The 20373-nt window shown below is 35.4% G+C and overlaps 2 protein-coding genes and 1 long non-coding RNA gene across 4 annotated transcripts; all 3 read left to right on the forward strand.

The window, feature by feature from the left end:
- Nucleotides 1–1293: 1293 nt before the first annotated feature.
- LOC122358440 lies at nt 1294–10056 on the forward strand. Of its 2 annotated transcripts, XM_043258244.1 has the most exons (23): nt 1294–1417; nt 1673–1724; nt 1991–2371; nt 2916–3203; nt 3295–3588; nt 3730–4110; nt 4356–4643; nt 4721–5017; nt 5302–5337; nt 5459–5800; nt 5882–6175; nt 6284–6395; nt 6946–6990; nt 7085–7111; nt 7182–7244; nt 7342–7386; nt 7763–7807; nt 8213–8257; nt 8349–8375; nt 8458–8502; nt 8674–8742; nt 9035–9051; nt 9170–10056. In XM_043258244.1, exons 2-23 carry the CDS (start codon nt 1688–1690, stop codon nt 9211–9213), a joined length of 3222 nt encoding a protein of 1073 aa, XP_043114179.1. In that variant the 5' UTR covers nt 1294–1417; nt 1673–1687; the 3' UTR covers nt 9214–10056. The 2 variants fall into 2 exon arrangements, with proteins under 2 accessions (XP_043114179.1, XP_043114180.1); XM_043258245.1 differs by lacking the exon at nt 7763–7807.
- A 5288-nt stretch (nt 10057–15344) lies between these two features.
- Nucleotides 15345–16132, forward strand: LOC122359467. Its single transcript, XR_006252704.1, has 3 exons — nt 15345–15487; nt 15737–16024; nt 16102–16132. It is a non-coding gene; the product is annotated as an uncharacterized LOC122359467 (long non-coding RNA).
- A 1444-nt stretch (nt 16133–17576) lies between these two features.
- LOC122358498 lies at nt 17577–20373 on the forward strand. The gene is made up of 10 exons (XM_043258314.1): nt 17577–17710; nt 18103–18483; nt 18568–18855; nt 18949–19078; nt 19184–19231; nt 19350–19376; nt 19451–19513; nt 19970–20032; nt 20116–20134; nt 20245–20373. Exons 1-10 carry the CDS (start codon nt 17674–17676, stop codon nt 20305–20307), a joined length of 1119 nt encoding a protein of 372 aa, XP_043114249.1. The 5' UTR covers nt 17577–17673; the 3' UTR covers nt 20308–20373.

Raw genomic sequence — 20373 nt, forward strand, 5'->3', positions numbered from 1 at the left:
GGATATTACTAAAGTAGTCGAACCTGTTCATTAGAATGGAGTGACCCAATACTTTTGGCAATTTAGTGCATCCGTGGATTTTCACAGACCGTAGGTTTGTTCAGTGGTACGGAGACGAGGCGGGGAGCTCCGGTTCGGTACCTATGCAGTTCAAAACTGTGTATAAGGAAGTTGAAATGGCACGGTTGCACCAATAAACACTTTCAAATCAGTTTTGCATTTGTTAGCACTAGAGGGTAGATTTAGGGTTAGGTTTGGTGTAGGGCATTTTTCATCCCAAAAAAATTATCGTCTGTAGGGAGGGGACTATAATAAAGAGACTCTGATCTAAGATATGTGACTGTATAAGTGGCTATATTTAGCGCAGTTGCTGGGAAAGAATCTTCCATTTGTTCACAAGCCACTAAGCTAATGTTCATTTTTAAATGTTTCGCTATAATTGAACCATCTTCTGGTTGTATGAACGAATGGTCATCAGTGCATTTGTTAGTGGTGGTTGTTAATCTGTAGAAAATGTAAAGCTGTATTATTTACATTTCTCTGTTCCTCTTTTTGGTTAAGGAGGTCTATTTGGAGTATTTTTTAGGTGCCCACACACTGCCTGCTTGTGTCATGTGCAAGACTAAGCTTTCTTTTTGAGCCTGCTTTCTGCTTCTACTCTAATACACTAATAAAAATATTAAAAGCAAGGCCACTATATGACAAACTTTCAGTTTTTTTTTTAATTCATTAACTTTTATGAAAATCAATGAAACCCTTTCCAACAACCTAGTGGTCCAATCACGGAGGCGTAAATACACAAAGTAATTAAATCTATGCAATCCAATCAAGTCACTGAGACAGAAAGAAACTCTTCACTCACCCTGCTTTCAGTGGTTCGAGTTTCCCCTCGTCTCAGGGTTAACATATTAACATCCGTTTTTTTGCAGTGACCTCCTTTAAAAGTTGCCACTTTGCCCATTTGTTTAGTAAACGTTCGAATTTATACATATGTCTGAAAACTATTGAAAGAATTTAAACAGCAGCAGGTTTAGGTTTTAAACTCAAATCAAATCAGGGACAGGTGTTAAAACTTTTTAAGATATTAAAAAGGTTTTAGAATATATTTTAGGATACTTCGGCAAATCAGTTAAAACAACTACAAAAACAAATCTGTTTTGCAAAAATGTAATTCAATTTGCCAAACAGCAGGTGGTAGCTGGCGTATTCTACTTTTCCTAAATTTGCATAGAGGTTGTCTTGCTTTATTGAACAAATAATTCTAGAGAGGATGGTTAAGCGTCAGTTTGTTTTGCAGGGGGGGACTGGCAAGAGACATCCTTCCTTCTTTTGTACGGCGTGTATATAGCTCACCGCTTCTTCTAATATAATCTCATGCTGCACATAACGGCATACAACTTGAAACTGAATCAAAAAGGTAAGGAAAAAATTTTACATGATTTAACTTGAGCGCGATTTGATAATTTACGACTTAATTTAAATGACTTACTAAAAGTTTCAAATCATAAACCTTAGCCCTCTAATCTACTGATTTGATGGTCAATGCGTGATTAAAAACGAACAAATAGCTGAAAATTCTTTATTTTGAAATGTTTTTTTTTTTTGCACACGCAAAACATCACTTATATTTTAACTTATATTTTAATTATATGAACACTTTTATTTACTTAAGGGCAAACCTGGAAACATGGTAGGACCTCTGCTAGTTCATTTGCTCTTACAAGGTAATGAATCTGTTTCACTTCTTCATACACACGTCTGATAAACATGCCACTCTGTCTTTTCTTTTCTTTTTAATTATTTGACCGAAGTTTTTTAAGTCACGTTATTTTTTAATCTTTGATTTTTGGATCTGTGCATTGATAAGATATGTATGTTTCTTTAAACTATGATGTCTTGTTTCACATTATTATATATTTTCGGTCACTTTGATTGGATGAAAAATGTGTTAAATAGATTTCCACTATGTTCACTGACTTTTGTCCCACAGGCGTTCTGCTGTATGAGTCTTTGGCATGGTATGTGACAATGCCAAAGGAAATTCGCGGCCTCAAAGGTTCCTGTCTGGTCATACCATGTTCTTATAGCTACAATATATACCCACCAACAAACCCAAGTAGAGTTGTTTGGTATCAGTACGCCTCTATGGGTTATCCTTTAGTTTATGATCCATGGTATCCAAATGATGTCATTGAGAAGTTTAGAGGGAAAACTGATTTATACAGAAGACCAAGTTGGGATTGCAGTCTATTGATTAAAAACCTGGAACACTCTCACCATGGAGAAACAATATACACATGGATTGACCCTGAAAACGTTGGAAAGAGCACTTACGCATTTTATGATGTCACTTCTACTATTCGTGTTGATGGTATGTAAATATTTTTAGAATGATATTCTGTATAATATCAGTGATTGTCTATAACCGTAGTGAAATTTTGACATAAAAAGTATCTTCCAAGTAGACTTTCTTCTAAGTAAACATTTTTAAATAAAGGCAACTTCCCTAAACAACGATGCGTATGCTTCACAATTTAAAAATAAAAATACAAATTTAATTTAACACATTTACAACAAATGGTAGGTCTTCGCTAAATTAAGAACAAGAGAGAACTGAACAGGCTATAACTTAAGTAGGGTAGATAATGAGGGACAGGTGCTGGGGTTTAACTGGTAATAGACTAACGAGAACAGGAACAAAACCAAATATGGACAAACAGGAAACTAAACTAAAACACAATCAAACAGTACAGGGGCATAACAAAAGTACATTTCCGAAATATTTTGCTTGCAGAACCCTGTTGTTCTAATGGAATAGAATCGAAATATTTCTCAGCGTCAATTTAAAAAATTATGCATTACATTACATTATGCAAAACATTATGTAAAAATTCTAATGTTTCTGTCCATTATAGAAAGTCCACATCAGCCCAGCATCAGTATTTACGGAGGTGAAAGGATGGGTGACACAATCACAGTAGTGTGTTCAACTTTCCACACGTGTCCATACAGCAAACCAACCATCACTCTGAACGGTATAGACGGATCTGATCAAATAGAGAACAAGCATTTTAAAGACGGTCTGTGGAAAATCACTCTGACACGGAAAGATATTGTAAAGGCAGAGCATTTGACTATTCGGTGTTCAGTAAGACATTATGGTGGCAGAACGGTGTATGCTGAAAAAGACAAAAAGGCAGAATGTGAGTAAACAGCTTTATATGCTATTAACTGTAAATTTATGTTAAATGTCACATTGAAACCTATCACAATATTACAATATTTCAATTTCAGGTGTTTATCAGAAAATATCGATTGAACCTGAACTGGGAGATGTCACAGTCGGCATCGCAAAGAAATTCACGTGTAGCGTCTACCATTCCTGCCAGAACAAGAATCCAGTCATCAAATGGAACTATGGGAACATGCGGACCACAGGACACGAAAGAAAACTTTCTGATTTAAATTGGGTCAGCTCTTCCAACATTGACTTCATAGCCACAAAAGAAGATAATGAGAAGAAGTTGATATGCACTGCAAGTTTTCTTGAACGGAAAACTACAGCTTCTGTTATTCTACAAGTACAACGTGAGTTTTTATATAGGTTAAAAACTATAAGCAACCTAAACATTGTTTAGACTTAAAATTATTTCTGTGACTGAAAGCAAATGTATAAAAAATGCAAAGATGATTAAACTTCGTAAATGTATTCCAACTTTTGTCCCACAGGTGTTCTGCTGTATGATGCTTTGGGATGGGAAGTGAGTTTGCCAAAAGACATTCACGGTCTCCAAGGTTCCTGTCTGGTCATACCATGTTATTTTACATATAAATCAAACCCACCCAAAAACCCACGTAGCGTTGTGTGGTATCTGCGGGGCTCTAAAGGTTTAACTTCAGTCTATGATCCTATGAATCCATACAATGTCAATGAGAAATTCAGAGGAAAAACTGATTTATATGGAGAATCAAATTGGGATTGCAGTCTGCTGATCAAAACTCTGGAATCATCTCACAATGGAGAGAAATTATACACAAGGATTGACCCTGAAAATATTGCATGGAAAAACTATGAAACTGATGACGCTACATCTACAGTTCTTGTTGATGGTATGTAAATGTTCTCTGAATAATATTTTTCCTCTCGAATATCTATGATTGTCCAACTGTAGCAGATAGATCACAACAACAAAAAGAGTGTCTTTGTATATCAAAATATTAAAACAAGTAGCTTGTTTTAAAAAATGGCTCTTTAGAACATGTTGAATCATGGTTTTCTATCTAATGCAAATAAAGACATTCAGCATAAATCTGTAAAAAAATAAGTCATGTAGTTATTCTGATGTTAATTACAGCAAGTCCATGGCAGCCCAGCATCAAAATCTTTGGAGGTGACAGAACGGGTGACGCAGTCACTGTAACATGTTCAACTTTTCACACATGTCCCTTTAACAAACCAAAAATCACTCTGAACGGTATAGAAGGACCTGATGAAATAAAGGATGAGTCTGTTAAAGACGGCTTGTGGAAAAGCACTCTGATACGCACAGGTGTCGTAAAGACAGAAAGCTCAACTATTAAGTGTTTAGTAACACATCATGGCAACATTCCAGCGACAGCTACAGAGATCAAAAATTCTAAATGTGAGTAAACAAATATGCATTAAGTTGACTTTAAATATCACAGTACAGCTTATTACAATAACTCGCTTCAATTTCAGGTGTTCATTATAACATATCGATTGAGCCTGAACTGGCAGATGTCACAGAGGGCATCGCGAGCAACTTCACTTGTACCATCTACCATTTCTGCCAGAAAAATCCAGTCGTCACATGGAACTATGAGAACATGCAGGTCTCAGCATGGAACAAAAAGCATTCTGATTTAGATCAGTTTCAGATCACTTTTTCCAACATAACTTTTCTGGGTGCTAAAGAAGACAATGGGAAGAGACTGATATGCGCTGCAGAATTTTCTGGAGGAAGCATTGAAACGTATGTTGTTTTGCGTGTACAAGGTAAGTAACATTTTAGCATTTACGTCTGCTCATTATAGCTGTATTTTATCTCTTCTTGTTTTTTAAACCTTATAAGAATCTCTCTTTGGTGAATATTCACCATTCAGATTATGCCTTGTTGTCATGTCTTCATACTAAAATGCGATTGATGTTTCGTGCATCTATTGGTTTACCGAACTGAGAAAAACATATGCGAAAAAGCATGTTTCTATCAAAAGGCTTAAATGCTATACTTCGCTAACGCCGAAAACAGCCATAATTGTTTTATATCAATTCTCTTACAGAATATCAAACACCGGCAGAACCAGTCCTTAATGAAAGTATGTTTTCCCTTCTGTAGCTGCTCTCATATATGCCTTATTGCATTGTGCTCATGGGACTTTTGGCAAAGAAATGTTTAGTTCTGCAATAATATTAATGATTAATTTCATATCAATTTAGCCTATTTCCAGTACGTGGCAGATGTGACACCTAAGATCACTGCATTGCATCGTTCATGTGTGGTAATACCGTGCAGTTTCAAGACAGATGAGGAATATCTCACTCGACTTCGGGTTCTCTGGGTCACCAGAAAAGGTGGCTACATGTTCCACACCGACCCAGTTGATGTCTTGGACAACTTCAAAGGCCGCACAAGGCTCCTCGGAAACCCGGATGAGCAGGACTGCACTGTAGAGATGGACGATGTCCAAACTCACGACAACGGGCCTTTTTGCTTCCAGGCAGAAAGAGGAAACGATAAATACAGATTCAACAACAGCTGCGTGTTCATTATAATGCGTGGTGAGGAAACACATGGGTTCACATACTTTTGAAAATGCACTTCATACGAAAAAATTTTAATAATGTCTTTGTGTTTAAAAGCTCCGGACAAACCTGTGATTTCATCCCTCCCTGAAGACATCGACCCCGGGACGCGGGTCACTGTCAAATGCTCAGTCAACCACACATGCTCCTCTCACCCTCCTGAAATCGCCTGGAACATCCCAACAACCCGAGAAACTATCAGCCACAATCACATGGGTGGAGGCATCTGGGAAACGGTGTCTGCTGTGATGTTTAGTCCAACTGGATATGAAGAGAACGATGAAATTGTCTGCACTGCCATATTTTGGGGCGGTAAAACACAGAAAAACACTGCCTTCCTCAGTATTAGAAGTAAGTATAGACTGAAGTTGTACATTTGGCTTGTGTTTTGATATGATTGTTCATATAGAGACTATGTAAAATACAACTATTAATCCTGTTAAATTAATATTATAATAGGAGTGAAAAGGCTTACATTGGAGACAGTGGGGTTGTATGCTACAGCTGTCTCGCTTGTGTTCATCCTCATTTGCGTGCTTGCTGGAGTCTTAATACGCAGGAGACGGCACAGGTAACTTTGTATGGATTATTCTTATCCTTCAGAATTTTTTGCATTGATTTTTGCATTCTGTATCTCAAACCACATGCGAAACAGGAAGTGAGATTGCATTTTAGAAATGCTACGTTTTATTTTCTGAACGTTATCTTCATCAGGGGAAGCAGTAAGGACGCCGTGCAAGAAATCAATTGCTTTTTAACTTACAGGTTTAGTTCAATTTCAGATAAAAAATTCCTAAAAATGTTTTCCTAAAAATCAGACTTTTTTTTTTTTATTGAGTTATTAACATATTCTTACTCCGTCACATTTTATTTACATCATGTGATGTTTCTTTTGGGAGTTGTGTTTTTTTGGTTTGACTAAAGAAATAAATATATAAACATATTGTATGACACGGGGGTGAGTAAATTTAATTAAATTATCAGGAAATTTTTATTTGAAAGTAAACCAATCCTTTATATTTTTTAAAAAGGTTCGGCCTAAATCACTCTTGTGATGCTTATCTGCTTTTGTTGCACAATATTGAAAATGTCTCAGTTTACATTCTTATTATTGATTATAGACACCCTCATAATATGCAAGAGTCTCATACACAGTCTGAACAGAGGTATGTATGACACAGTAATTCAACAGTTTTAACTTAATTCATGTTAAAAACTTTCATTACCCAATAGCAATTTTAACCCTATTCTCTGATGTAGGAGATCGTTCTGGAACAGATTCTCAAGGTTGTAGTTTTCTTTACTAAACTTATCTTTGTATTTGGTCTTGAGACTAAATGTAACATTTCTCCACCAGTCGATTTAGTATGCCTGAAGGAAGAGCAGCTTGGACTACAGGAGGAAACAGGAGAGATATAGGGTAAGTAAAATAATAAAAAAGTACAATTACTTGTTGGTGTTGGTCCTTGCAAATTGAGTGTTGGTCCATGCCTCCAATCCACTACTGTTATCTACAGGTACACTGAAAATCCTCCTAGAAGACCACCAAAGGCTGGACAAAGGCAGGTTGAACATATAAGATTGCAAATATTTATAGTTTTAAAATTGTTCTCACCGACCCACGAAGACACCTGATCAGAGTCATGCAGCAAGGGTTGGAGCGAAAGCTGTTATCCTTAAAATATATGTGGCTGCTATATACTCTAGGCTCTTTTCTGTAACCTTTTGGAATCTGACTCCAAAGCTCAGAGCATGAAAAGCTTGTGGGCATCGGTTTTGGCACTGGCTTTCCGAAAGGGGCACTGCTTTCGGGTACCGGGTGTCATAATCGGTGATAAGATGGTCATGTGATCATGTCCCCGGACAGACTTGGCAGTGGCCCCTCTTACTCTTACATATAGATTGAGAGTTGTTGTTTAACTCTGCTGTTATCTACAGGTACACTGAAAATGCTCCTGAAAGACCACCAAAGGCTGGACAAAGGCAGGTTGAACATATAAGATCACAAATATTTCAGTAAAAACCATAGCTTTTAAATCATTACATGGTCAGTATAGTTCTATACTTGGCCACTGTAACTTGTTTGGCTTTTGCTTATTAGCTATGGATTCTGAATAGGGAAGTTACTATTAATTGTCTCTGTCTATTTTGTTCTTTGTTCAGTCTTATCTATGGTAACTCTAGTGTTTTGTCTTATTTCCAGTATTTATTAAAACTCCCTGTGAACCACTCAAAGTTACAGAAACATTACACGGCTATTTAAATCTTGCGTATTTTAACAGACGGAGGGAGCATCTGGAGTATTTTGATCAATATTGCTCGCATATAATTGTCTTTGCATATCAGTCGGTCTTTAATTTCCAGTCCACTAACTAGTGTTATCAACAGGTATGCTGGAAATGCTCCTGGAAGACCACCAAAGCCTGAACAAAGGCAGGTTAAAAGTACAATTTATTAATATTTTTCAAAAAGAAATCATACTCTTTAAACATTACTTCATGACTAATGTTAAATCTACTAACAGACAGAGCATCTTGAGCCGATTTTCTAGGTAAGCGGAATTCTCATTAATGTGTTATGTTTTTAATTCGTTAGATAAATAACATGAAAAATCATCTGTTTTTTCGTTGTAGACACCAATCGCCCAGAACCAATGCAAATCTGAGAGCAGAATACAAGTCAGTACTTTATTCTTTAATAATAGTATTAGATATGAAGTACAGTATAGAATAAAAGTCTGTAAAATAAACGTTTCCCCTACTTTTATGCAATAAAATAGTTATAATAGCAATTATAGTAGTAAAAAGAAAGAAATTATACTAAAGACCCATCACCTTTTCACCTCACAGGGCAAACAACACATGTACACTGTCAGGAGACAACCCTTTCTCCAAACCTCATAGGCCATCACCAAAGAGGTACAGTAGTGCATCTGAACAACATACAAGTCCCTCAAAGTTTAATTTAATTTTATTCAAGCTACACAGCAAAATAATAGCAGTCCACTGAATGCAGTGTCATAGTAAAAGTCCCCATGCCACTTCAAAATTCCTGGCCTTGGATCTTTAATATTGCTTGTTAACATAGAAACGTTTTTGTTTGTTTTTATATTATTCAGAATCACTGTATTTAATCTATATATTTAGTCTATACAAATGCAAATATTTATGTGATTCATACATTCTTATTTTTTCCTCATGCACTCCCCAGTGAGCCAAAATCCTACCGTGAGTATATTTATCATTTGCTTCTTACAGTTTTGAAAATGTACAAATATTCTTCGCATTAAATATGCTTCTAATGTGTGAAAAAAGCTGCAAATGTAACTTACATTTTCCTTTAAAGGTTATGATTCCGATGCTGTTGTTATATATGGAAATGCCTTATGAAAATGTTGCATCATCGAGGCCGTGCAAGTGCTCCGAGCTCGCTTTGAGTCCAGATCACATCTTTTCTCCTTCCTGTCCACCTGCTTTATGTTTTATAAAACAAAGATAACAGAAATTATACAGAATTTTCTCACATTATGGTTTAGGAAGTGTTTCATTTTAGAACTGTATATATATATATATATATATATATATATATATATATATATATATATATATATATATATATATATATATATATATATATAGTTTTTGTTTGTGTGAACTGTAATATCCCTTTATGCTTCACACATTATTCAGCAAAATTATTTTTTGTGAATTGCACTGTTTAAATTATGCTTGTGCTACTGTCCTCTAAAATAAGGGAAATACATGTTGCTTGTGGCTTAACTTCACTTAATTGTAATTGAATATTTATATATCACATGCTTTCTAAACCACTTCATTTTTATCTAATCATCAGTCTAGTCTGAAATATAGAATAAAATGATTATGATATAAAGTAAAAGTAAAGGAACTTCTATACGTGACTGCAGAGAAGAAAACAACATCTCTGAGTTGGTCCGAGAATAACAGGACGTCCTGACGTAAGATAGGGTGACGTGTTCTAACTATTTTCATTGGTCAGGTGGGGATTTTTGTCACCTTGAAATGTATACTTTTGACTATAAAAACTCTGGTCAGTGAGCCTCACCCTTGTCTCTTTGCTCACAGACCCAGACCACTTCTCTGCAGAGAAATAAAATCAAGGCAAAGACAACTTTGTTCGGCTCTTCAATCTCAGTCTTCACACTTAGTTTATTACTTTGACAAAATAAGAATTTCCACAACAACACTTAAAACTGTTTTTATGTCATTTTATTTTATTTAACAGGTGTTTCAAATGTATTTCGAATCTATTGCACTTCATTGCGTGCCCTTTATGGTTAACGCAAATGACTGCAACATTTCTGGATAGTGTCCAAATTGTTTTTGGAGTGACCAACTGGAGTTCCGTCTTTTGCAATTTCCATTTCCGTCTTTTTGCAACTTGCAAAACAACTCGGAAAGGCATTTATTTTAGGCAAAGTAAATACAGTGCCTATATACAAAGTCCTACTAATATATTAGAACGACGTGAAATTGGATGCGTCACATATCAATCAGCCAACTGTTACCAGCAAAACGAGGGAACCAATTCGTGGACATTACATTGCAAAAGAATGAGGACAGTGCCACAGAAGAAAATTTTTTTTGTTTTGTTTAATTACAAAAGTATGTCTTTGCATTCATGGACATACCGCGTAAATCCCTGCATATTTTGCATTACTATTAATACTACTAAGACTTGCCAAGAACTAGAGAAGAAACTGCAATGTTGTCAGCTTTAAGCATGTAACTCACAAGATGAGACAAAGTGATTCTCCACCCAGGATCCAACAGACTTTTCTAAAACCATGACCACCTCCTTTTTTACAGGAATGAAATCTTCACAACTCTCTGAATACCACAAAAACTGCCTTCATATCAAAATGCATGGACTTACAACCAAACATCATTCTTTTAATAATTCTTTATCATCAGCAGCTTGGACCAATAGAGACCACAGAAGTGATAACAGGCAGGCAGTGGTGGAAAGAGTAGAAAGAATATGGGTGTTACAAGCAGCTTTTTTAAAGGCTGCTATATTTAGCACAGATGTTGGGGAAGAGTTTTCGGTTTGTTCATAAGCTACTAACACAAGTTCATCGGTGTGGTTGTCAAACTTTTATCTGTAGAAAGAAAGATTAAATGCTAAACTGCAATATTTACATTTCTCTGTTCCTCTTTTTAATGTATCTGGTAGGTTTTCTATGAACCCACACACTGCCTTTAAGGGCATCTTCTTACTTCCATCATTTCTCAGCTTTCCGTCTGCAAGGCAGGCTTACGCTTTGAAGTGGAACCTTTTTATTAAGTGGCGTTCTTCTCACCGACCCACGAAGACAGCTGATCAGAGTCATGCAGCAAGGGTTGGAGCAAAAGCTGTCTCCCAAAGTTACGTGCTTAAAGCTGACGACATTGCAGGAGTTTATTCTCTAGTTCTTGGCAGGTCTTGCTTATATAGTAATGCAATATAGGCAGGGATGTCCATGAATGCAAAGACATACTTTCATCTTAAATTATATGTGGCTGCTATTGCTGCCAACCACAACCCTGCAGAAGGGAGGTCAGTGGGGAAGCGTGAGCTGATCATCAGGGTCCGTAGAGGGGGGTGAGAAGGTTGAATAATCTAGGCCCCTCGCTGTAACCGCCTGGGATCTGACTCTAGCACTCAGAAACTGGCTTTCTGAAGGGGCACTGCTTTTGGGTGGCATAGTCGACGATAAGATGGTCATGTGATCAGTTGTTGTTTTACAGATGCTCTCTTCTGTTTAATATATATATATATATATATATATATATATATATATATATATATATATATATACAGTGCCTTGTGAAAGTATTCGGCCCCCTTAAATTTTGTGACTTTTTGCCACATTTCAGGCTTCAAACATAAAGCTATAAGACTGTTTTTGTGAAGAATCAACAGCAAGTGAGACACAATCATGAAGTGGAACGAAATTTATTGGATATTTCAAACTTTTTTAACAAATAAAAAACTGAAAAATTGGGCGTGCAAAATTATTCAGTGCAGCAAACTCTCTCCAGAAGTTCAGTGAGGATCTCTGAATGATCCAACGTTGACCTAAATGACTAATGATGATAAATAGAATCCACCTGTGTGTAATCAAGTCTCCGTATAAATGCACCTGCACTGTGATAGTCTCAGAGGTCCGTTTAAAGCACAGAAAGCACCATGAAGAACAAGGAACACACCAGGCAGGTCCGAGATACTGTTGTGGAGAACTTTAAAGCTGGATTTGGATACAAAAAAATTTCCCAAGCTCTAAACATCCCATGGAGCACTGTCCAAGCGATAATATTGAAATGGAAGGAGTATCAGACCACTGCAAGTCAACCAAGACCTGGCCGTCCTTCTAAACTTTCAGCTCATACAAGGAGAAGACTGATCAGAGATGCAGCCAAGAGGCCCATGATCACTCTGGATGAACTGCAGAGATCTACAGCTGAGGTGGGAGACTCTGTCCATAGGACAACAATCAGTCGTATACTGCACAAATCTGGCCTTCATGGAAGAGTGGCAAGAAGAAAGCCAGCCATTTCTTAAAGATATCCATAAAAAGTGTCGTTTAAAGTTTGCCACAACATGTGGAAGAAGGTGCTCTGGTTAGATGAGACCAGAATCAAACTTTTTGGCAACAACGCAAAGCGTTATATTTGGCGTAAAAGCAATACAGCTCATCTCCCTGAACATACCATCCCCACTGTCAAACATGGTGGGGGCAGCATCATGGTTTGGGCCTGCTTTTCTTCAGCAGGGACAGGGAAGATGGTTAAAATTGATGGGAAGATGGATGGAGCCAAATACAGGACCATTCTGGAAGAAAACCTAATGGAGTCCGCAAAAGACCTGAGACTGGGATTTGTCTTCCAACAAGACAATGATCCAAAACATAAAGCAAAATCTACAATGGAATGGTTCACAAATAAACATATCCAGGTGTTAGAATGGCCAAGTCAAAGTCCAGACCTGAATCCAATCGAGAATCTGTGGAAAGAACTGAAATCTGCTGTTCACAAACGCTCTCCGTCCAACCTCCCTGAGCTCGAGCTGTTTTGCAAGGAGGAATGGGCAAAAATTTCAGTCTCTCAATGTGCAAAACTGATAGAGACATACCCCAAGCGACTTATAGCTGTAATCGCAGCAAAAGGTGGTGCTACAAAGTATTAACTTAAGGGGGCCGAATAATTTTGCATGCCCAATTTTTCAGTTTTTTATTTGTTAAAAACGTTTGAAATATCCAATAAATTTCGTTCCACTTCATGATTGTGTCCCACTTGATTCTTAATAAAAAAATTACAGTCTTATAGCTTTATGTTTGAAGCCTGAAATGTGGCAAAAGGTCACAAAGTTCAAGGGGGCCGAATACTTTCACAAGGCACTGTAAGGCACTATATATATATATATATATATATATATATATTTATAGGTCATATAAATGATTGCTCATCACTGTGGATGTTAAACTTTTATCTGTAGAAAGCAAGAATTTACCAAACATGCGTCATTTAGATTTCTCTGTTCCTCTTTTTGATTTAGGAGGTCTATTTGAAGTACATACCCACACACTGCCTTTAAAGACTAGGCTTTCTTTTTGAGGCTGGTATCTGCTTCTACTCTGAAGCACTAATGAAAAAAACATTAAGAACTAGATCACACACACACACACACAAACAAAAAATGTTTAGAAATCAAATTAATTATGCAAACATGAATCTAAAAATAAATTGAAACAAAATTAAGATCTGTCACTTTCACTAATTTATTTATAAAAGTATTCAAATATTTTATCTAAAGGGGTTGAATATCAAAGGATATAACAAAAGCAAGATGCGTGTAACGCAAAAGAGAGTGGGAAATCTAAATAATCTAAATAAAAAGGAAGAAGAAGGAGAAGACAGAGTAAAGAAGTGAGAACTAGAGTAGGTACAGAGAATATATACACAAAGGAATCTTACAACTTCTTCCCAAACTGTTTATGCCTAAGAAGAAAAGGTTAAATAGAATAACCATTATGTAATTCATCTATGATGTCTTGGAAATATATCTTATATATACAACATTAAAACGTTTCTGGAAAACCAGTACCTTTAATATTTCTGAGAAATAATATTACTTAGAGAGTAGTTAAAATCCCCAATAAAAGATATAGATATTTTTTACTTATACAGTATAAAAATGCTTTTTTTAATGTTTCTCTTATGCTCAATAAACCTGGATTTATTTGGTGAAAAATACAGAAAATGATATTGTTGATTATTATTTTATTCTTTTTCACGTCCCGCTAAAAAGCGCACTGAGGTATGTTTATACCATGGGACCAGGTAGGCCTTGTTGTAATATCTGTAATGCTGTAGTTAAACATTATTTTATTTTCAAAACATTATTATTTTATTCCTTTTCACACAAATTTAGAGTGTTTTAACTAATAAATAAAATACTTAATCCATTAACCCATTTTGGGTTATATTGGTAACCCAACGCTGGGTGAAATATGGTCAAACCCATTGGGTTTTATATATATATATATATATATATATATATATATATATATATATATATATATATATATATATATATATATATATTTATAGGAATGACATTAACACCCGCCAACCAGCCAAATGCGGGTGAATTTCACAGAAACTGAGATCTTATTTGGAAGTCTATTCTACATCCTCCCATCTCCTATTTGTCTCACACTTCCTCTTATAGAATCTCGCGAATCTCCACAAACAGCATTTTTCTCTTTTGCTCTCAGTACATGGTGTAGGTCTTTTTCATCCAACCGGTGTTAAGTGAATTAAGAAGGTCATAATGAAAAATAAAAACCAGATTTAACATGAAAAAGATTTGATAGTTCAGGATTTAATTTAACTGACAATGTAATGTTTCTAGCAATAAATTTTAGACCCTTGAATTCTACTGATTTGATCAAATCTCCCTAAATGTCCCTCAGTTGGCATTTTCATTGTTCAGTTTTTTTTTGGAAATGTTATTTTTTGTACACATCAAACAACAGCTATTTTTTATTTACTTGGTTTTTATTTACCTAGTTCATTTGCCCTTGCAAGGTATTGGATCTTTTTTTCTGTTTCTCTTCTTCGCACATTACGTGCGTCAGATAAGAGTGAACAGCATTAATATGAATCAAAATCACTCACTCTTTTCTTCAAAATGATCTGGTCTCTGCAGGTTTTTAGGTCAGGTTATTTAGTGCCTGTGAATTCTGAATTCTGAAGTCTTTTCTTGTGCTGTTTCTTGGTCGTTTGGTCGCAGACAGTGAGATCCGTGGCTTAATTTCAGATCACGTATTCGTAGACGATGAATTATTTAACAAAACCTAATTTCAACATAAAAAGATTAAGGGAAAGGCAAACCAAAAGCATATATATTACCTGGATATAGTCTTTCATTATTGGATCAATGTGTTGAGGAGATTATTTCTCTAAATTAGGATGTCTTGTTGCACATTTGATGGAGAATCAAATTGGGATTGCAGTCTGCTGATCAAAACTCTGGAATCATCTCACAGTGGAGAGAAATTATACACAAGGATTGACCCTGAAAATATTGCATGGAAAAACTATGAAACTGATGACGCTACATCTACAGTTCTTGTTGATGGTATGTAAATGTTCTCTGAATAATATTTTTCCTCTGTAATATCTATGATTGTCCAACTGTAGCAGATAGATCACAAAAAAAACCAAAAAGAGTGTCTTTGTATATCAAAATATTAAAACAAGTAGCTTGTTTTAAAAAATGGCTCTTTAGAACATGTTGAATCATGGTTTTCTATCTAATGCAAATAAAGACATTCAGCATAAATCTGTAAAAAAATAAGTCATGTAGTTATTCTGATGTTAATTACAGCAAGTCCATGGCAGCCCAGCATCAAAATCTTTGGAGGTGACAGAACGGGTGACGCAGTCACTGTGACATGTTCAACTTTTCACACATGTCCCTTTAACAAACCAAAAATCACTCTGAACGGTATAGAAGGACCTGATGAAATAAAGGATGAGTCTGTTAAAGACGGCTTGTGGAAAAGCACTCTGATACGCACAGGTGTCGTAAAGACAGAAAGCTCAACTATTAAGTGTTTAGTAACACATCATGGCAACATTCCAGCGACAGCTACAGAGATCAAAAATTCTAAATGTGAGTAAACAAATATGCATTAAGTTGACTTTAAATATCACAGTACAGCTTATTACAATAACTCGCTTCAATTTCAGGTGTTCATTATAACATATCGATTGAGCCTGAGCAAACGCATAAATAGTCTTTTTTTTTACTCTGTAGTTTGCATCAGTTATAATATTATTCTTCATTCTATAAAATCAATTTTTGTGAAATGCAAAGTTTCTATTATGTTTGTGCTATATCTTCTAATATAATAAAATACACACGTGGCTTAAGTATTTAAACAAACGCTGTACGTTTTGTTGTATCTCAAAGAAGATTGCTTGGATGACATTGCTGAAATGTTTTAAATCTATAATAAAAGTAAAATACCTGATGAGAATTAAAACGATGTTGAAAGAAATAAGTCCTGTATTGCTCTGTGGTGACTTTGCTGAAAAGTATGAATGGAAAAACCTTGTTAAAAAACAAATACAGAAAAGTGTAATGAACTTATTTATTTAATTTTATAGGTGTATTTTTAAATTTATTGAACTTCATTGCGTTGTCTTTCAGGGTTAGTAGAAATTACCTCGGAATTCTTTTGCCATTTTTATCATTCTCTGCATTTGCGAAACGACTCTGAAAAGCATTTATTTTAAATAAAAACATATTCTAAATATAGTACCTAAGCCTAAAAGCCTATATATACATAGGCCTACTAATATATTATTTAAAATTGGATTATATCATTTAGCAAACTGTTACTAGCAAAACCGTGGCTTCCTTCATCACATGTGGACGGTGCCACCTAGTGGCCAATAAATATTAAAAAGTTCATTTTGGGGGGAAAAAAGGAAAAAGAAAGAAAAGTTTTTCTCTGTGTAATGACAAAAGTATGTCTTTGGATTCATGGACATGCCTCGCAAATCCCTGCCTATATCAGTGAGACCTGACAAGAACTAGAGAAGAAACTCTTGGGGACAACCTATCTCTCAAAGTGATCTCATGAGACGAGACAAAAGGAAGCGATTCTCCACCCAGGACGGAGAACTTCAACAAATTTTTCTAAAACCATGACCGCCTCCTTCTTCGCAAAATGCATGCAATCATTCCAAAAAGCACTTAAGAGCACTTACAACTAAATGTTATTCATTTAATAATTCTTAATAAATCATGTCTGCAACCCACGTTTGGCTATTTAATCATTGTTCATATAACTGTTCCCTTAGGAGTGTTTCCCAAATGTTGATATTAATCAATTTTTGGTAAAATGTACAATTCTCATTATAAAGATTCATTTTCTTCCAATGTTTTCTTTTTTTCTTCAGCTTGATGAATAATTGAAAAGCAGCTTGGAGCATCAGAGGAAACAAAGTGAATATATATATATATATATATATATATATATATATATATATATATATATATATATATATATATATATATATATATTTTTTTTTTTTAAGCAAAAGACAGGAGTAGTCACATTTATTTTGAAGCTGCTTTCACTTCCCTGTACGGCAGTTCTTTCTGGCTGTTGATTTCAAGGAACAACTGACAACCAAAAATTGAAAAAAACGAAAAAAAAAAAAATTATTTAAGTGGCATACCAGTGAAGTTCCCCAAACAGACATTTCAATTCTTAAGACAGCGCTAGGTCGCTTGCTGTCTGAATCAGGAATATGACTGGACATTTGTTACTTCATTTAATTTTTCAAGGTACAGTCTCTATTTTTTTCCAATTCTGCCGCTGCACATTTATTTATTAATTTAGATTGCACCATTAATAAAGAATTGCATGCATAAAAAAATGCATAAAAGTTCAGCAAAAATGTTTATATTTCCAAAAGCAAATGAGGAAGCAAGTCAATAACAGTTCAGAAAACAATGTAAACTATTTTAATGACTGTAAAACTGAATTATTCTTTGTAATAATAACTCCTTTGAAACATCGTCGTGGATATCAGAGCAGCAAATATTTAAATTTTTTACTTTACTATTTTTCATATAATATGTCTATTATTCTAATAATAATAGCAGTAGTAATAAAACTATCGAGTTGAATGTAAAAACAACAACACAAAATAATTTGCCATTTATGTTCCCGGCAGCTGTTCTGCTGTATGTTGCTTTGGGATGGGAAGTGAAAATGCCAAAGGAGATTCACGGTCTCAAAGGTTCCTGTCTGGTCATACCATGCGCTTTCAGCTACACATCAAACCCACCAACAAACCCAACTAGAGTTGTGTGGTATCAGTACGTCTCTAAAGGTTATCCTTTAGTTTATGATCCATGGTATCCAAATGATGTCATTAAGAAATTTAGAGGAAATACTGATTTATATGGAAACTCAAGTTGGGATTGCAGTCTGTTGATCAAAAACCTGGAATCATCTCATCATGGAGAGAAAATATACACATGGATTGACCCTGAAAATATTGGAAAGGGCACCTATGCTTTTTATGATGTCACTTGTACAATTCTAGTTGACGGTACTACATAAATACTTGACAATAATTAGTTTTCTTTAGATACTTCCTGTAGTTATAGTGTGTTGACATTTATGCCATTTGTAGCCGTTCCACAGCAGCCCAGCATCGATATTTACGGAGGTGAAAGGACGGGTGACGCCATCACAGTAGTGTGTTCAACTTTCCACACGTGTCCACACAGGCAACCAACCATCACTCTGAACGGTATAGACGGATCTGATCAAATAGAGAACAAGCATTTTAAAGACGGCCTGTGGAAAACCACTCTGACACGCACAGGTGTCGTAAAGACAGAAAACTCGATCAATGAGTGTTCTGTATTGTACCATGGAGGCATAACAGTGACGGCCACAAAAGACAAAAATGCACAGTGTAAGTGATTTTCACGTATATGTGGAATTTTGAAGTCCTGAAGTCGCATTATCATTTTAATTGGGCGCTAACAATATTGTGTAAATGTTTTAGCCCCTGCCTACAAAGACGCAGACTCGATACACATTGGACTGAACACTATTGGGCTTTACATGCTAACTCCGACAATTGTATTTCTCCTCTCCTGCATAACCGCCGCTTTCATATACAAGAAACGCCACCGGTAACTATTTTTGTGTGTTACCTCAGGCTTAGAGTAATTCTACATAAACGAAAAAACTCTTTAATGAGCATTTTTAGCTTCTCACATTGCCATTACTGATTTTAGACAGCATCTCAATGATCTGCGAGAGTCAGTAACACCATTTGAAAATAGGTATGTACGATATTCACCTATTTATTCATTAATATATACACTATATATATATATATATATATATATATATATATATAAATATATACACAGACACTAACAATTTTATTCTCTGATGTAGGAGATCGCATTGGAATAGATTTTCAAGGTTGGTATTTTCTTTACTTACCTATTCTTTGTAGCATGATATTTGGTCTCGAACGTTTTCTATTTTTCCATTAGGCACTTCAGTAGGTCTGAGGGAAGAGCAGGTTGGAGTAACGGGAAAAACAGGACTGAAATCAGGCAAGTTTACTACAAATAACCCTAATGCACTAACAAGTGGCATCTAATTACAGAATGTTAGCCTCTTTCTGTAGGTGACACCGTCACAACAGTAGGGTTATGGTTAGTAGTGACTGTCTTTAAAAGTGATTAACCAAAATCAAACACAATTCTACAGTAGCCCAGTGGTGCACGACATAACAAAATTTCCACAACACAACAGAAACAAGCCACAACGCATTGGAAACAAGGCAGTGTAATTAGAACAATAAAACTGGTTCTATTCTAAAACTGGGGGAGATAATTAATAAAACGCAGCTGGAAACAAATGAACAAATCATGGACCTAATGGGAACAGGAAAAAACAAACAGGGGCAAGAAAGGGAAATATAATATTATGGCATAACTTAGGCTAGCCAGAGTCTTGATTAGGCCTATTAAAGCCATTTTATTTAAATAAAACTTTTCTCTTCACAGTGACAAAAAACAAGAGACAGAAAACAAGCCTTTCTCCAAACCTTTTATGCCATCACCAAAGAGGTACAAGTAGATCAATTATTAAATTATTTTCCATAATGAATGCATGCATGATCTTTAATTTTTTTTTTTGCCATGCACCGCAGTGAGCCAAAGTCCTTCTCGGTGAGTTTACCATTAAACAATCAAAAATGTATTCTGATATTATTATTTCAAATGCTGTCATGAAATATGTCAATGGCTGACCATTGAATCCTTGTCTTAAACATATTAAGGATCATGATTCTGAAGCTGAATACACCAACATGGGTGAACTCAACATGTATGGAAACATCTGATGATAATGAACAGCACAAAGTTCAACTGTGTCGAATGCTAAAAATAAATAAATACTGTACATCACA

The sequence above is a fragment of the Puntigrus tetrazona genome, chromosome 15 (assembly GCF_018831695.1).
Source record: "Puntigrus tetrazona isolate hp1 chromosome 15, ASM1883169v1, whole genome shotgun sequence".
NCBI classification, from domain to species: Eukaryota; Metazoa; Chordata; class Actinopteri; order Cypriniformes; family Cyprinidae; genus Puntigrus; species Puntigrus tetrazona.

What these genes read in the sequence shown, in the direction of transcription:
- LOC122358440 (XM_043258244.1), top strand. Translation starts at nt 1,688, where the DNA reads ATGGTAGGACCTCTGCTAGTTCATTTGCTCTTACAAG. An exon ending in CATACACAGTCTGAACAGAG is followed by an intron (nt 6,991 to 7,084) that starts GTATGTATGACA and finishes TCTCTGATGTAG; the next exon opens with GAGATCGTTCTGGAACAGAT. An exon ending in AATCTGAGAGCAGAATACAA is followed by an intron (nt 8,503 to 8,673) that starts GTCAGTACTTTA and finishes TTCACCTCACAG; the next exon opens with GGCAAACAACACATGTACAC.
- LOC122358498 (XM_043258314.1), top strand. Translation starts at nt 17,674, where the DNA reads ATGACTGGACATTTGTTACTTCATTTAATTTTTCAAG. An exon ending in TTGTACAATTCTAGTTGACG is followed by an intron (nt 18,484 to 18,567) that starts GTACTACATAAA and finishes TGCCATTTGTAG; the next exon opens with CCGTTCCACAGCAGCCCAGC. An exon ending in ATATACAAGAAACGCCACCG is followed by an intron (nt 19,079 to 19,183) that starts GTAACTATTTTT and finishes TACTGATTTTAG; the next exon opens with ACAGCATCTCAATGATCTGC.